The sequence below is a fragment of the Schistosoma mansoni genome, chromosome 1 (genome assembly GCF_000237925.1).
Source record: "Schistosoma mansoni strain Puerto Rico chromosome 1, complete genome".
In the NCBI taxonomy this organism is placed as follows: domain Eukaryota; kingdom Metazoa; phylum Platyhelminthes; class Trematoda; order Strigeidida; family Schistosomatidae; genus Schistosoma; species Schistosoma mansoni.
In genome coordinates, this window is record NC_031495.1 from 47,598,053 (window position 1) to 47,615,874 (window position 17,822).

Genomic DNA, 17,822 nt, shown 5'->3' on the forward strand with positions numbered 1-17,822 from the left:
ATAAGTATTAAAAGCTGAAATTCACGATTACTAACTGAATCACCACCATATCATTAAATTATACGGGATTTTAATAAAAGTAATTAGGAATTTAATTGACGATGAGAAGCAGAGGACGAGTGTGTCAACATCTAATTGTCTTTTAATCAAGCAGAGTCAAATGTTATTCGACGCTTAACTTAGGCTTTAAATTAATGTAGACGAGGGTTATACTAATAGTAGATTAACAGTACATTTATTAGATCTCCACTCATCTAGTTATACTGGATTTTGAAGCATACACAGTCGCAAGCGCCTGATCATCAATTGGAATTAGCCTTTAACTGGGTTATTTTTAATAATGGTTTACGAACAGACTATCATACACTTTCCGACTAAAGGTCATATTCGTATTAAGTTTTACATAGTGACAACCGTAAACAATAAAAGCAATTAGTGTCATCTAGTAAAATATGGGCGCAATTACTAACCACCTTTATGGTAGATAGTTAATTTTTCGAAAATTGATTACTTTTTTTGCCTCATGCTATCGAATTAATAGTTATTTGAAGTTGTGAATAAAACATTAGCAATTTGAGCACAATGTAATTTCTCATAAATACATATGTAAGTAACTATGTTGGTCAGATCACTTTGATTTCATCTAACTATAAGTTGGTCTCAACCATTCTGAGAAAAAAGTATTTAACCGGCTGTTTAACAGAAATTAAGTCAGAACCGATAAATTTCAAGATGAGAAAAAGTGGAACACTTGTTTAAAATAAATATGAACATTTATTTTTGAATATTTATTTCCTTTGGAAGAAGTAATTAGAAATAGTCGTACAAATTTCCGAAGAATTTTCCAAAGTGAATAATAACAACTCATTCAATAAATAAATGTTAACAGCAAACACTTTAGTGAAATACAATAATGAATCATCTTTATTCATATTATTAGTACATTAACAGTGGAAGCAAAGAAAGGCAGAATGCATAGATTACAATTCGAAATAAAAAGCATTGATGACCTAGTTGTGTACAGGACAAAGAACCAAGAGAATCGACACACGAATACATATACATAAGTATATTCATGTATACACACACATCCTACTGGGTAACTGTTAAGCAGCAGCCAATTGTGTGGTAGGTTGATCTGACGTTTGACTATTCCCTTCAGTTCCAATTAAACCGGATGCCTCATGAGCACCACGTGCAATTTCACTCAAAGCAATCCAGGTTCCTTCTAAATTTTCCTTCCAAAGTGTAACCTAAATGATGATGATTGGAGAAAATAGAAAGAACACAATAAAAATGGAAATAACACAAGAATCATTTATTCTGCATTTATAAAAAAACGGAAGCATTAGAAACATAGAAATGAATTAATTCATTAAAAAAATAAATGCGTTTATTCACTAGAACTCCAGGAAATATCTCATGGAACTAGTCACTAGTGAGCATATGATCATCATCAGAAGGCGGTTTTGTGGTTAAGCGCTTGCGCGCGAGACCGATAGGTCCTAGGTTCGAATCTCACGAGGTGAGATCGTGGATGCTGAGGAGTCCCACAGTAGGATGAAACGGCCATCCAGTGCTCCCAGGTTTTCCAAGGCGGTCTAGCTTCAATTAACTCATGATCTCAACTGTATAAAATTACTAAAAATCTCCACAAAACCCCCTTCTGATATTATTCAATATGTAAAAGTAAGAACGATAATCATAGCCATCATCACAGTGTAATCATGTCGACATATTCCTATAGAATTTGGCTTTGAAACTATATATATAATTTCAATATGATTTATTATATTAATCAAGCGAAACTATGTACTATTAAATAAATGGTATTGAGAATTAAATATGGAATTTTTACATCACAATTAACCTTTAAATAGTTTTCAATTTGACCAGAGGTGATAACTGACCTTAATCTTAGAAAAATACAAGCTGATAGAAAAAGTCGATTGTACTTTAAACACAATGATGATGATGATAATGATAATGATTAGAACTGTGAACAAAATAATGACAAATTCGGGACTACGTAGTGCTACGTAATGCTTATACAAAGAATATGAGGTTTTTTATATTATCATGGGAAGAATTCACAGAATCAGCAAATTCAGACAAACGATATAATTAAGATATGAATGCAAAGAGGTATCTGTAAATATTTGTAATTTTTCAAAGCTTGATTCATGGCTACACTAACCAAAAAGGTGTGTAAGTTATCAATAATATAATATTGGCATCTAGAAAGTAAGGACAGAACAATGTAGATACAGTGTAATTCAGTGAGTAGTACACTGTCTATTATCATCAAAGGAACTAATCATAATTATCTATGTATTTGGAAAACAGAAGAAAACAACATTTCAATCTAATTCTCTGACCAGTGTAATTCAATACATCTTTTGATTTCATTTATAATGCTTTGGATTAGCTTATTATTGATATTTTGACTGAGATGTGATCAGTTTCAGATGACAATGTGAATGATGTGTAGACTGTTTATTTATAGCCATTATGATATAGATTTAGATGAAATATGGCTAAAGTGGACAACACGCTGGAGCTTGAAACGGAAAACACTGGGTTTAAATACCCCAGTAAAAATCAACGCTGAGATGCAGGTATATTCAGCAGACGAATCTCAAATAAGATGAGATGCGGTCTTGGATTCCACTACTAGTTACATCTCATCTGTACTTATTGGAAATTTTCATTATTTATTTGAACACATAAATATTGGTACAAAGGGGCGCCGAATACATATGAGCCACACAAGTCACTTGATTTGTGTGTGGGCTGTGGTACAGCCTGAGTGCCCAAACCGAAACAGGTGATTTTCTTAGGGAGACACACCCAGAGCATTTTACCTAAAAGTTTGATCCACAAGACAGTGGGGCGACGTCAGGAGATGCAGTCCCGTGGTAGCCAGTGACCAATAATGGGTTCATACGCCATTTGTTCCCTCAGGATTCTGGAGCCCATATGCATCACTAGTTTGAAACCAGGGTTTTCCAACTCCTCTAGATGGACTTTCCGTGTCCACGAACCCTGTTAAAGCGCCGGACATTCGCTTTTCGTCCTCTCGATTTCGTAAACAACACCGCCACGAGAGGGCAATGAGCAGGAATTCCATGGCAGTGACTGAATACGCGTGGCCATGTGAGAACATTTCGAGAGAGCAGACTCTCGCCACCCTCGGCCGTACCAGGACACTTGATTATAACATAATTGCTTGGTTAAGCATTCACTGGTTTCTTTACAGTCACTTAATTCACATTGAAAACTTTTTTATTAAGGGTTTTACAATCAGGTTTTTATTTCATTTCGTTTTTTAACCAATTCCATACTTTTTTGAGTAAATAGTGGTAATTCATAAGTGTAAAATATAGGTGTGTTTTACGTAAAGCGGATGGTGCGAATGATTTTCTCTCTTCTATTCCAAACAATAATTGTGTCTTTTATCTTCAATTTATCTCTAATTGCGCAACAATAGGCTTTAATTACAGAACAATATTATGCAATTTTATCGCAGTCTAGACAATTCAATATTGAAAGTAGTTACTTGTTGAGAATTACACAACAATAGAACAACAAATAAATTCATATTATTCCCAGTTAAAATTACTTTACAAAGATTTAAAATAATCAAAAATATAATATCCAGTGGAATTCTTTTATTTGATTAGATTATTTGGAAAAAATATATACATATGGTAAGGTGTGAGTTTAACAATTCACATCAGTAGTATAGTTGAATGAAATCAGAAACATAAGTTCCACATAATTACGTCTATCTGATGGTCTCATTGAATACACAACATGTTTTAGTAAGAAACGGCATTTTCTCCTTTCAGTTTTAAGTGAAATGGATGACTGCAGTCAATTGTCAAACATACGCAACCTGACTCATTATGTGCATTGATTCAAGCCACCATACAAAATTAGCATAGTGAGTAGTACAAGTAGTAACAGTATTATTATTATTATTATTATTATTATTAGTAGTAGTAGTAGTAGTAGTAGTAGTATGGAGAGTACATGAACAAAGTGATGGGAAATTAATCCTTTGGCAAATAATATAAATATACAACTTTTTATGTATATGAAACGCTTATGAATATGACAAGAAACTTTTCTCAACCTTAAGGGTATCCAAAACGTTAAAAAGTATTCGTTTAGTATGACAATTTCGACATTTTTTTGGTCAGGTTACATTGTTTGAAGCATTTACGTTTGTATTTAAATAAACTAGAAAACATTTATTAACATGGAAATATAATGGTGATGTTACAGTTGCATAATTAATTACAATTATTGAAATACAACAATGTACTACTATCACTACTACTGCTATACCTACACAATATATAGGCATGTAACTGTTCATCATCACACAAATTTTCCACTAGGGTCATATTCAGGTCAAAAGCAATAACTATTTGCCTGTAATACAAATGTAAAACTATTCGTAATAGAACAATAACATGATAAAATATAGAGAATAATATGATTCATCTTCGTATAACCAAATCATTCATTCATCTTCACATTAAAAAAAGAAAGGACAAGGTGAAGTGAAAGGAGTGGAATACAAAAAGTTGATGTTCCAGTTCACAGAATTCATTTGACCCAATAAGACAGTTATAACCTTGGTTTGAAATTGCAAAACAAAGGTCAGGGTCATATACATACACTAACCAAGTCGATTTAGAACAAACAAATAACACAAAAATATTCTGTGAAGATGATGACATCATCTGAAGATGAAAGAGCAATGAATTAGGTTGATTTTTTTCTTGAAAGTAAAAGAATGCTAAATTGAGGTGAATACATAATTACGAAATGTAAATAAGCACAGAGAAAGGCGAATGATTCTCTCTCTCTCACACACACATACATACATAAAACACAAAGACAAATAACAACGCATAATGACTAACTTTTGAGGTATATTGACAGGTACTTGAACAGGAGTAACACCGTTTGTGAAAATAAGTGGGGTGGTTTTGAATACTAACACTCAAAAAAGAAGAACAACGGGTTTGGATGTAGAGACTTAAAATACTCCCGTCAATACTTGAGAGGAAGAAATAATTAAATTTCGGTGACTGTCTTTTTTACACATTTAATTAATATGTAGATTAAATTGTATATCGTTATGTTTGATACCATGAGTTTAGATTAATCGAAAAAGCAAACTATAAAACTTCAGAATATTAACAAGGTGTTTGCTTTCTTTAATTTTATGTACAACGTTAAGTTGACTTAGTATCAGTTCATGAAGTTATTGACAGTCGGACTAATTTGTATAGGTGTAGGAACAGATTACCTAGTTAGGTTTCGTGCAATTTTGGTAATAAATCTTTAGAGACGTTAAGTGATGAGGATTAGAATTGTTTGTAATGGCATAAATGCATTCACTTTTTATCTTTTTCATGATCCTGCGTTTCAAGATTATTTCATAATTTTTTTCTAATCCACGAAATAATTAACTCTCAACCAACTTTCTTCACTTTCTCTAATACCACTGATACTGTTACTATTTCTACTACTCTGAAATTTCTCTTGAAAATTTCATCTTGTTGTGCTAATGCAACATGGTAACCAATACACATATATGCCAGGTTCTATGTTGCGTATGACTGACTAATTAACTTGATATTGGAGAAATTAAAAATCAACAAACTAATATGATTATAATGAATCGGCAAGAAATACCCCAGTTTGTAAGATTCTATTGACAAAGGATTTGTACTATCTAGCATTCATAAAATTACTCATCTATCGTGGTGTATGTTACTTATGTTGACAGTCATAAGTAGTACGTAACAGTAATCAGAGGAGGAATGCATGGTAGCAGAAGGCTATGCGGGTAGACTAGAAGAAAACAGAAAAGGAAATAGAAAGGAATCGTGAATTGGAAGAATCATACAGAATATGAAGGACAAATGATGGAAATTTGCAAACGAAGTATTCAGTGTATGATTCTCATATTTTGTAATTTTGTATTTAAATGCAATCGGCTGTCTCTACCTGTGTTCAATACTAACTAGTAAAAAACAAGAGCCTTTCAGTAATCAAACAAAACTCAATTTTTCACAGTTGAAATCCTGAGTCAATTGAAGCTAGACTCAGGATTTCAACTGTGAAAAATACTAAATTCTCCACAAAACCCCCTCTGATCTAAAACTCAATTTACTATGTCCAAGAATAAACAAAACAACGATAAAAAACATATCTCTTCCTTTCATTAAAGATCTTTTTGCGGAATATGGGGAATTTTCGGACAACTTTCTTATTTTTAACCAATCATTAGTCAAATGAGGACAGAAAATAAGAAAGTTTTCATCCTACCACGTCTCGGAATTTTCTAGCGATGACAGTTATCGTGTTCTGTCAACGTCCAGCCTAAATTCGCTAACTGACTTAGTTACAAAACTATAAATGAGATGTTGAACAGGAACTCATCAACTGGAATCCATACACTTGATCTAATGACACCTAATAGTTAGGTCTTAATGCATTAGAGAATGAGTGGTCAGAAAAATGTTATACTCCAGTGGCTTGTGATATAGTATTTTTGAGAAAATGCTAATATGATGAAAAGAAGCATCTTATTTTGAGACAAATTTTTTTTCATTCATTTTAATCGTGAATTATTTATCAGATCATAAACCATACCAATAATCAACATATTTTCTATCACTGTGTAATTTGAAGGTGTGAGGACGGTCCACAAGTGAAGTTGAGGAAGCTCTAAGAAGCTCAGAAAGAGCCGAAAATATTCCATCCAATCAGCTTTTGTTATCTTCAGACATAGTCAATCAAATAGGACTGAATTACAAGGATAATATTAGAAATTTTGTTCAGAAGACAAACGACTGAGTCAAGTTATGCATATACTACTTATGGACATAAAAATAAATGTGGTACACTCTACAGTTCAGTATATGACGTTGACATCTAAGAATACAAACAATTCGATCTATTTAAAATGAGTGTTTACAAAAGAGGATTTTCTCTGGAAAAGCATCAGTGTCGTATTGTGACTGAATAGCAATGTGAATATTAGCCCTAGTAACATAGTATGAAATGTAACTTATATAAAATGAGTTTAATAAGTAAAATTGCGAAGAAAAAAGAATCAAGTAAATCGTAGGATATACTAAACAGGTTTACATATAAGTCAGGAACAGAACCTTTTGTTTTCAACAGTCTATGACCGAATGACTAGTAAAGAACACAGTGCCCTAATAATTAAGACTAAGTACCTTAATTAATGGATAAAAAGTTTCCAGACAGAATTCAAGCGGAGGAAACTAAGTAGATGAAAAAAGAGGTTGCCACAAAATGAGTGTTACGTTTTCAGCTGTACTATATGAAGGAAAAAGGAAAAGTGGGTGGCTAATGGAAGTCCTCTAATAATAACAGAACTGTGTCGACATGATCTAGCAACATATATTTCAATGGCCCTTTCACATGTTGCTAAATGTAGATTATCTGCACAAAAAATTCGTACACACAAATTGGTTATTATAAATTTCGTCACACCCAATCCAAATTTATGGGACACAAACAATGTAAACAAATGTCAGTTCGCTTGTGGCGAAATAGAACCGAGCACATATATTGGTTCAAGTTATCGCAGCACATTAGCATAACGAGACGAAACTATCAAAGAGAATTCCAGAATAGTAGAAACAGTATTAGTACGAAAGGCAACAAAAAACCTAAGGTGATAGACATCGTGATTCGAGAAGTAGGAATCATTTCATGGAGTAGAAAGACAAGAAAACAAAAGTGAGCAAATGACATGAAACTAAACATTTAAATTATCATATTCATCCGAGGGACTTTATTTATTATAGACAGCAATTAACTAACGATTATTATAATAACAAAAAATAAATAATGATTTATCGTTGTTTTGACTTGATAAAAGAGAAGTTGGCTACAGATAATAAGGTAATCTTGAAATATCGGAAAAAATCACTTTTGATTTGAGTGAACAGAATGAATTGATTAAAATATATGGATTATGCCAAAATGGAAAGTGAAATAAGCCAAAACAATATTTGTATCAAATTTTGATAAGTCATGAGTCAGTCAATCAATCAGCGAGTCATAATCAACGTAAAACCTGACATGTGCATTTGCCCAAGTTGTCATAATATCACTGTCAGTATAAAGAGATGATGAGTTCAGCAAGGGGGATAGCTAAAAAGGTCGAAAAATATAGAAGGATCAGTGTTAGTGAGAAGGATCAAACAGTATATAGAGTGCGGACAGGAAATAAGGGATGCCTTCAATAGGTCATTCATTTTAATGAAATGGAATTGAAAATATTCAACTAATAAGTTTAAAACAACAATGCAAAAAAAGACAATTTCTGGTAGAAACCATCGAAATCCATATCTCCTTAGTGCGATATATGTTTCTTGGTATGTTTACTGGTTGAAAAATCAGGAAGCCAGGAAAATAGCCGATGTCACATTGTTGCATAGACTTTATCATTTTCTTGATAAATATGACAATTTAATGGTCATGATAAGCAAAGTTTATGTAGAGCGGATGAAATGTGGCTGCCAGTGGGATGCAGGATGTGGGACTCTTCAGCTGGATTATCTAGTGAAAATATCAACAAGATAATCTAAACTATTAAAAAACGAGTCAAAATTTATACTCATTCATCAAGTGGATAATACGTTGTAGTTTAAGGTGAAAGATAATGGGTTCCAGTTCCGGAGTGGATAAAAACGCTGGAATGCAGGTAAATCCAACTGACGAGTTTAAAATCAAACGAAACGCTCACCCTATATTCCACTGTTAGCCACATTCCATCTATTCTATATAAAACTGTCATAACGGCTATATCGAGGAAATCCTCACAAGATGCACACATATTAACTAAAAGTGATCACATTTCAGTCAAAATAATAATAACGGTATAATCCAAACTATTACAAATTCAATCGTAATAAACATTTCTACAAAAAGAAAACTGATTCAATCTATAGTTTGAAAGTATACCTTATTATCTCCTCCAGATACCGCTAAAATATTCCCAGTTACAGACCATGAAACATTCCAAACAACATCGGGATAAGTATATAAGATGGTTGGACGCCAAAATGTAGAATATTGTGTTGATTGAAAATCTTTCGATTCTACCAACTCATTAGAACTTGGATTTTTATTATTGTTATTATTATCGTTTATTGCCGTCGATCGATTCATCATACGATTTTCATTATTATTATTATCATTATTAGCTACCGACTGCCAAATTATTAATCTTCCATCTTGACCACATGAAGCGATTAATTGTCGTGAAATATTCAAGCTTGGACACCAAGCAACATCACGTACCCAATCGGTATGACCATCTAGACGAGTTTCTTCGATCCATTCTGAATTTCCAGAAGAAGTATCTTCACTATTAGTAAAAAAAACAAAATAGAGAGCAACAACAAAATTTCACTTAAACTATCTCCAAAAGTTAGATAGAATGAATTCATACTTATTCACTTTTGTATCATATGAGCATTAATACAGTACAACCTATGATTTACAATTACAGTTTCTTAATAGGAATACAAAAGTAACTCATGGTTTTATTGAAGAAAAATTAAAAAAACCATTTGGCGAAGAAAATTTTCTTTTCGATATCATCTACTCTAGATGTGCAATCATATTTATAGTAAATTCAAACATAAAGTAGTCTATTGAAAAATAGGAGGACGATTACACTACATAATGTGTCAAAGAAATACGCTTAATAATAAAGAATCTGAAGATAATAAGATGAAGTGTAATGTATGGAAGATGACTGCTCACTTGACGAGTATGAGAAGGGTAAAGAATAAATTAGGAACGTGAAAGTGTTGGTAAAGAATAATTAAAATTAAAGAGATTAAAAACACTAGAAGTACATATTAACAATCAAATTACTGTTTATAAAAATGTAATCACAAAAGAATGATGACTTTCATGTGCCCCTTTTGTATATAGAGTTAAAGTTTGAAAAATAGATTGCTAACACCTCTGCAGTGCACATTTTACATTCGCCTTTCGAAAGTCATGCAGGATAATGTCTGGAGACACGTTTGGAAAGCGCTCACTTTGTTTGTCCAATGTAACCTGCTCCATAAGAGTAAACAAGGTTATGAATACAGACTGATGTGGCCTAAAGTGGAAGTTCATCTTTAACACTTGTTAATTTACGTTAACTTCATTTGACATAATGAATAGAGTCAAATCTCATTAGGTGTTGTAATTAATTTGTGTTGATTTGTTGAAATGAATTAATCGGTTCATTACAGTTTAAACTTTAAAGGTTTTATAAAACTAAGGAAGCCACACTAAATAATGCATTGTAAAATCATTGGAAGGTATCAGAAATTAAGTCATTTTTTTTATGCAATACATAGCTGATAGAGTCAGTTATTGGTAAACAAGTTAGGACTTGGTACAAATGTGTATCCGTTCATGTTGCCAGTCATAACTTAAGCAAAACATGTGAAAATTCACAATTTGCATTAGTGAAGGAGTCAAATGAATAAACTTGTCGATAATACTAAGAAACAAAGTTCAAGGAAACATAAAGAACGAATAAATTTATCTCACTAGAATTCCTTTAGACTATCCCAAATTACTAATACCATATAAGTTAAAACGAGAAAATCTGTATCACTACTCAAACTAACTATTAATTACTTTATGAAGTCTTGATTTGATTGTCTCTAGTTTTCTCTTATAATCTCCTGGTACTCCAATAAACATTAGGTGTTTAGAGTAAGCGATACCTAGGCACCTGTAACCTATATCTCATTCAATTTCTTTTTCTTATCTTTATTTTTTCTTTGGATGTAAACGTAAGTCCAATCTTAACAATAAGTCAGTAGAACTCTGTGAATATATCCTTTTCTATATTTCATTTTCAATCGTAGTATTATCTACATTAAAATTTTAACTGATCATAATGAAAAATAATTTCAAATAATTATTTACAAAATCATAATAATAACAAAGAATATAAATATGAAATACACTTAATTCTGATTGTAATAAACATTTATTAAATATGAAAAATAAATATTGAATATATAAACAACAGATGAAATAAATCAGTTAACTTATTATTATTATTAGTTTCCTCTTCCTTATTAACTAAATCACTTTAAATTTATTATAACTGAACGAAATAATAATAGATCAGAAGGGATTTTGTGGAGATTTCAGTATTTTTCATAGTTGAAATCATGAATCAATTGAAGCTAGACAACCATGGAAAACCTGGAAGCACTGAACGGCCGTTTCATCCTATTATGGAACTTCTCAGCAGTGCGCATCCATGATCCCGCACTTGTGAGATTCGAACACAGGACCTACCAGTCTTGCGCCAGAGCAATAATAATAAATAGAAATGTATAATAAGGTTCATTGTATTCCTGTAATTTTCTCACTTTTTCATTACTGTTGAGGATGTTAAATCCCTAGAACTCACTTAGTAAATAATTTATTTTTGTAATTTTATTTTGAAAATTTTTTTCTTTATGCGTCAAAAGCGCCCTTTTCACCTTCGAGTCGTATTTCTCACTTGGAAATATCTTAAACGTTATTGGTCCGTTGTATCTTTTAGGTGTGCTATTTTGTAATGCTTCCCAAGGATAATTTTATGCTGTATATATACGTTTGATTTCTTCCTATTGAGATTGCTTGTACTTCGACTGCTTACGGAATATATTTCCCCTACTTCGTCTTGGACTTCTCACTCTAGTTAGTGGGGCCTGGGACAACGGATTAGAATAGCCTATCGTGTCACTGTTTCATTGACCTTCGTTCCGTTTACCGAGTAAGGAGAAATCGTAACTAGCATCAAGCATATCAATGATTACTCACGTATTTTGATTAGAAAAATAAGATAAAATAGAATGACAATATGCAAGTTTCTGAACTAGCAGTCATATTAAGTCCGACCTAGTGACAACACAATGCTCAAAGGTCAGTCACACTTGAACTAGAGAAGGATAAAATTCCATTTCACTAGTGATAAAAATTATCAAAAGATCATTCACTTTTGTTTTAAACGTTAACCTAGACTTTGCATGCAGCGTTCATTTGATCAAAAATAGAGTATTGCATACAAGTAACTAGTTCCTGTCTAAAAAGACAGTGAGCTTTTGAAGGAATTTCAAAGAACCGCAAATAAATTGATTCCTGGAATCGTAAAGCTATTGTATGATACAAGACTGAGTAAATTTAGCCTATTATCCCTGTGGTACAGAAGAACTAGAGATGGTTGGATTACGGTCTTCAATGTCCTCATTTTTTTGTCTTCCGAAAAAGAGGATCTGTGAGCACATTTTAGAAACTTTAACATATCCAGAACCAAATACTAGTCTAACAATTCCTAAATTTCCCATAAAAATTTCAACAAATGGAACTCTTTACCTCAAGGAAGTGGTCGAAGCCCCATCTCCCTACTCATTCAAAAGAAACATCAGCTGACAGAACCCCATAGTCAGAACTGACATAGATCAACCAACTTTTGCCTTTCCCAAATTAAAACCGATAATAACGACCAACGTAAGAATACTATATTTACGCACCATCGGACGCGAACGTAGTGGTTTTCATAAAGGTTAAAAGAATTAGGTTTAACCCCAGGCAGTTCCGAAAAAACACATTCATTGAAAGTTTCACACTGGAATGAAACAATCGTCCAGTTTTTCCTGGTTCTCAATGGTTGCCTGGTGGGAAATCGGTACATGATATACACTACAAAACTAATTAAATCCCAAAAACTTCCCACACTAGCAGGAAGTCAGTCAGTCATGCGCAACGTAGAACATGGTACGTGTGTACAAAAGTCCAAGTGATCATATCCCTTTAGCACGGAGAGGTGAAATTGTCAGGGCGTATCCCAGGGTAATAGCAGCATTAATGGTAATAGAAAAGATCGGGCATCGAAGATAAAATCGAAGTAAAAATAAATTAGTGACATAAAAAATTATGAGAAACTCAGAAGCTAATAGGAAGACAATATTTTTGGTAGAACTGCCAGTATTTAAAGATTCAAAGACTAAATCAAACGCCCTTCGCACTGACTTAACATATCAGTGTTATAAGTAACATTAATTGATAATGTAAATAACGAATGAACGCTAAACGAAGATCTTTCCAACCCAACGAATGTTTATAGTAGATATTCATCAGATAATAAGCTATCTATGATCACCGATAAAACTACAAAAAAACAATGCGTATTCTGCCTACTTGATTTCCAAAAGCATTAATTTACTATTAGTAATCAATTTAGTGGACACAAGGAGAATGACATATTCAATAAGATAAAATCAAGAACCAACACACGTTAAACAAGCACTGAAAACATGGAGGAGATGAGCAGCTGTATCGCTTTAGTATGAGAGCCCTTTGAAGTGTAAATCTACAAACCTGAAACTGGAGATCAAACCCAAGACATTTGACATTGCGTTCGAACGCTCAACTTCTAGACCATTAAGTCGGCATCGAACATCGTAGAATTTCGACCTCAAAATTCATTGGAATGAAGTGTGGGAGTTGAAAATGTTATCAGATTATCCTTAATTGTTTCTAAGATATATACAACTAATATAAGTAGTGTTACATCCAGTGATTATAATACTATGGACCACAATAGAACAAGGTTAAGGGCGAAAAAGTAACACATAAGAACAATTGAACAATCTAATCACAAATCTTTGATTCGTACGATTCTAATGTAGGTTTTTGCGCAATTGTAATAATGATGACCAATGTTTAAATAACGCTAGATATTGACCATTTCATCATACTAAATATTTTCGCTTTAATACTACTCGTGTCACCTGTTTTCTATTAGTTTACTACAATTATTGTTGTGAAATTCATTCACAATGTTTACACATGTGAAATGTAGCAACTAGAATGGATAAGGATTAGAAAATGTGCTTGTACAGAGTAATAATAATCGCAAAAAGCTATAATCATTTAAAATTGACGTAGAAATAGCACCGCAAAAATCATAATTAGCAAAAACATATTTTTTTTAAAAGAAAATCTGTGCAAGAAAAGAACTATTTCAACAACGTCAACAAAAATACTCACAGCATTATGTCAGTTTAAACTGTACTATTCAGCTTATGTTATATTCTCAGTAATTTCTCTCATAACCATCAAAAATCTTGAAAAAAGGTTTACAATCGTTCCAATCAAAAATTTAATCACTTTGTTAGTAGTGTTGTAGAAAAATAGGGTGAGATTGTGTGCCATATGTCGCTCATACTTCTGCTATAATGGAATTATTACTTCTTCGTAATGAAACATAGTCAAATATCATCCACTGATCTTGTTCAAACAACTACCGGAAACCAGGAGAAAGTGGAGAGCTGATTCGTCTTACTGAGTACTAGTTTAGCGATTAAGCACTAACTGTAAGACCTAAAATACTTGAGATCGAATATGTAGCGAGGTCATAATTGAGCACTATTGAGAAGTCCTATACTAGGACGAAACAGTCTTAATGTTTGTTTCATGAATGTCACTCAGCGTGTGAACAATAAAGAATTGAAATTCTACAAAAATGCTTCATATTAAAAACAAAACAGACAAAGAAAAACCAAATACAGTATTTAAAAATTAGAAAATGAGAAAAGCAGATGAAACAAAAGTTAAAATAAATTACAGAGTTGGCTTACACAAGAAAAAAACAATGATGAAGGAAATAGATTTCATAATGTGATAAAATCTTTCTGCACAAGATAGATTATTCCAGAAATATCCGATTTTACATAAGACTTCAGCTGAATAACAATTGACTTCAAGATTGCCTTTACATTGAAAAGTTACGCATATTCCAACACTCAAAAAATGAGAAGCAGTAGTGTCTGTTGAGAATCATGTGCTTATGTGACCCAGAAACCAGCTACAAGTTCATCTACTCCGTTTTAATAATTAGAAATATCTACTCGATTTTTAACACCTAGATATTTAAAGCAAGGTCAGAACCAATAGTCACCACCTATTGGCCTGAAAATTGTACGATTATATGAATACAGAGCCATCGGCAAATAATCTACAAGTTTATTGAATGGATTTATTAAACAGGAAACTTGGTTGAAAAACCCTCTTCAAAAAACAACTATGTGCAAACTCTTACTTACTACTTCTTCTCTTAGTTATGGTATGTTTTCAATTTTAGCAGTTGGAAAATCCACAAAAATTTATTATAAATCAATGTAGTGCACGTTTTTCTTAGTGAACTGAACAAGTCAACTTCATATGTATCCGTGATTATTAAAACAAACTAACTAGATGTCTTAATTTTAGAACAAATTATTGCCTTTTACTAGAGTCAATGAACTAGAACTCGATTTCTACTGGGCATGAATTTCAAGGTAGTATGTTTGTTTTCTATTACAAAAAAGTTCTCTATTCTCTCTCTCTCTCTCTCTCTCTCTCTCTCTCTCTATATATATATATATATATATATATATGTGGATACACTTACACAAATAAATACTAGACAACTAAGCGTATACAAGGTCATCGCTACTTTCATGTGCACACATAGGTATGGATACAGAAAGAATTATTATTATTATTATTATTATTATTATGGCTGATACTTATTGACGCAGTGAATGATGGTCATAGTGTTTATGTGATTTTACAGGGTGGGTAGGTGAATAACGATAATAATAAAAACAATAGTTAATTGAAGACTTAATATTATGGTGATGATAACTCTATTTTGTCTACTCTTCCAGCACCTTAGTGATATTTTTGACAATCGAATAAATTTGGACTGTTGCCAAAAATTGGCAACCAAAACTAAAAGGATAGATATACAGACAGAAGTATTGTTAAACAAACGGGTATTGTATGAGTAGAAAACAACAGTCAAAGTTTAGTTATAATCAAATCCATAATTCTAGTAGATACTTAAAATATCAGGAGGAATAACAAATACATTCGTCTACTTTTTAATTTACATCAGGGATTTGTTTTTAGCTGGCGATCAACTGGACACCAAGATGAGGTGAACAGCTGTTTCGCTTCAGTATGGGACTCGTCAGTAGTACTCAGCTGGGACGCGGTCAGGAATTGAAACAAGGATCTTTATGAATAGCGACTACCGTTTAACTTTCAAACAAAATAAGTATTCAACAGCTTACGTTTTAATCAATTTGCAAAATATTCGACCATAATATATTTTAATGACTCATATAAGTAAATAGGGCTGCTATCTATTAAGATCTTAGCATTGACAACAAAGGATCAATAAAGCAATATGATTTAAAAAATTTCAGGTCCCAGGTTTTAGTTGTACTCTTATAAGATAAATTTCACAGAAAGTTGATGATTCTGAGAACAATACGGTAGGATAAACCCGATCAGTTTGATTAGTTGCGTCAAGAGTCGATTTCGTTAGAATTGGAAGCTTATTTCTACTTATTCCATCATAAGAATGCAGCTGGACAGAAAGCGTCACGAATTTAGAGCAATGTATGGCGCACAGGCTGACGAAATTCATATTTCTGAACAACATCTTTAGTCAAAGAGAGGTCGAGCTTCACTTTCCAGTTGTCTACACAGTGCAAATATATTTTTATTCTTGAGGGGACTGTAAAAGAAGCTGGGTTAGTGACCTGGTAGCATGACCGTAGAGACCAAGTGAAGGCTGTTTACGCCCGGTCATTCATGGCCTTTTAATGGTAATTTTTTATGTGTTAGGTCGGAACTTTATAAAACCTTAACACCGGAGACGGAAATACGTGGGATAAGACGAGGTGTGACATTTTCAGGGAAGAACTTTTCTAACACCTTCCGTCTATTGTGAGAAGACAACATCACTGCAGATGATGTTTGTCTGAGGGAACACTGCTGCCGCCCCCCCTCTACAGTCTGCAGTAAGACTTCGCCTTCGAACCTTAAGTTGCTTCTTTTAATCCTACCATTTACCGACCGACCAGCCTGACATGATAGGAACGAAAGAAATATGTATTCCAGTCAATATACTTTGGTTTAGTTATCACGATAGGCAAGCTTGACCACCACGTCAAGGTAGGAGCTGTAGTCAGGAAGCCTTCATTAACCAGATAGTGGTTTGAAATGTTTCTTCTCATGCGAAATAGAGTTTCAAGACTGCTTTATATCAATACTTAGCTTACTTAAAGGAGTGAGGTAGTTGAGAATTTTGATCACTATATATTTCTGAAGTCTTATAAAACCTAATGTGACGACAACCAACAAACTTTTGACTCAGGTGAACGAACCCTGCTCTATTTATTTATTTGAACACATAAATATTGGTACAAGGGGGCACCAGATATATATGTGCCACAAAAACAATGAGAATGGGAAGAAAAAAAAGAGTTAAGATGCGTATGAGAAAAAAAGAAGAACAATAACAACAACAGATTAGTGTATGTTAGTGTAATAATAAGAATAATAATGGGGAAAACGGAAAGGTATAACCAGAAGAATTTTTTTCAGTTAAGTAAGTTACAATCACTTTTTATGAAGAAAGTAAAATAAGGTTACAGCAGGATCGCCACTGACTTCTATTCTGAGCCATATCTGATAACGTCTCTAGCCACTGTGTTGCACCATCTCTCGGACCCACAAATAAAATAAAATAACGATACTTACTGGAAATACCCTGCTCTATACTGTTTTGCGACTGTGAAAGATGTTCTATGACGGTAGACGATATACGAAAGTCGCTATTTCTTGATAATGGATGTTTTTATAAAGAGCTCACACAGAACAAAAAGTGAGCAATGGTAAGATTAGAACAC

General features: G+C 32.9%; 1 protein-coding gene across 1 annotated transcript in view; it reads right to left on the reverse strand.

Moving 5' to 3' along the window:
• Positions 1-932: 932 nt before the first annotated feature.
• Smp_090870 (putative protein transport protein Sec13) overlaps positions 933-17,822 on the reverse strand; it is a gene marked incomplete at its 5' end in the record, with an annotated part of 72,714 nt that continues 55,824 nt past the window's right edge. Inside the window, 2 exons of the mRNA XM_018794644.1 lie at positions 933-1,253; positions 9,028-9,433. Of these exons, the coding sequence (XP_018649035.1) occupies positions 1,107-1,253; positions 9,028-9,433 (553 nt within the window). The 3' untranslated portion in view covers positions 933-1,106. The remainder of the gene's footprint in view (positions 1,254-9,027; positions 9,434-17,822) is intronic.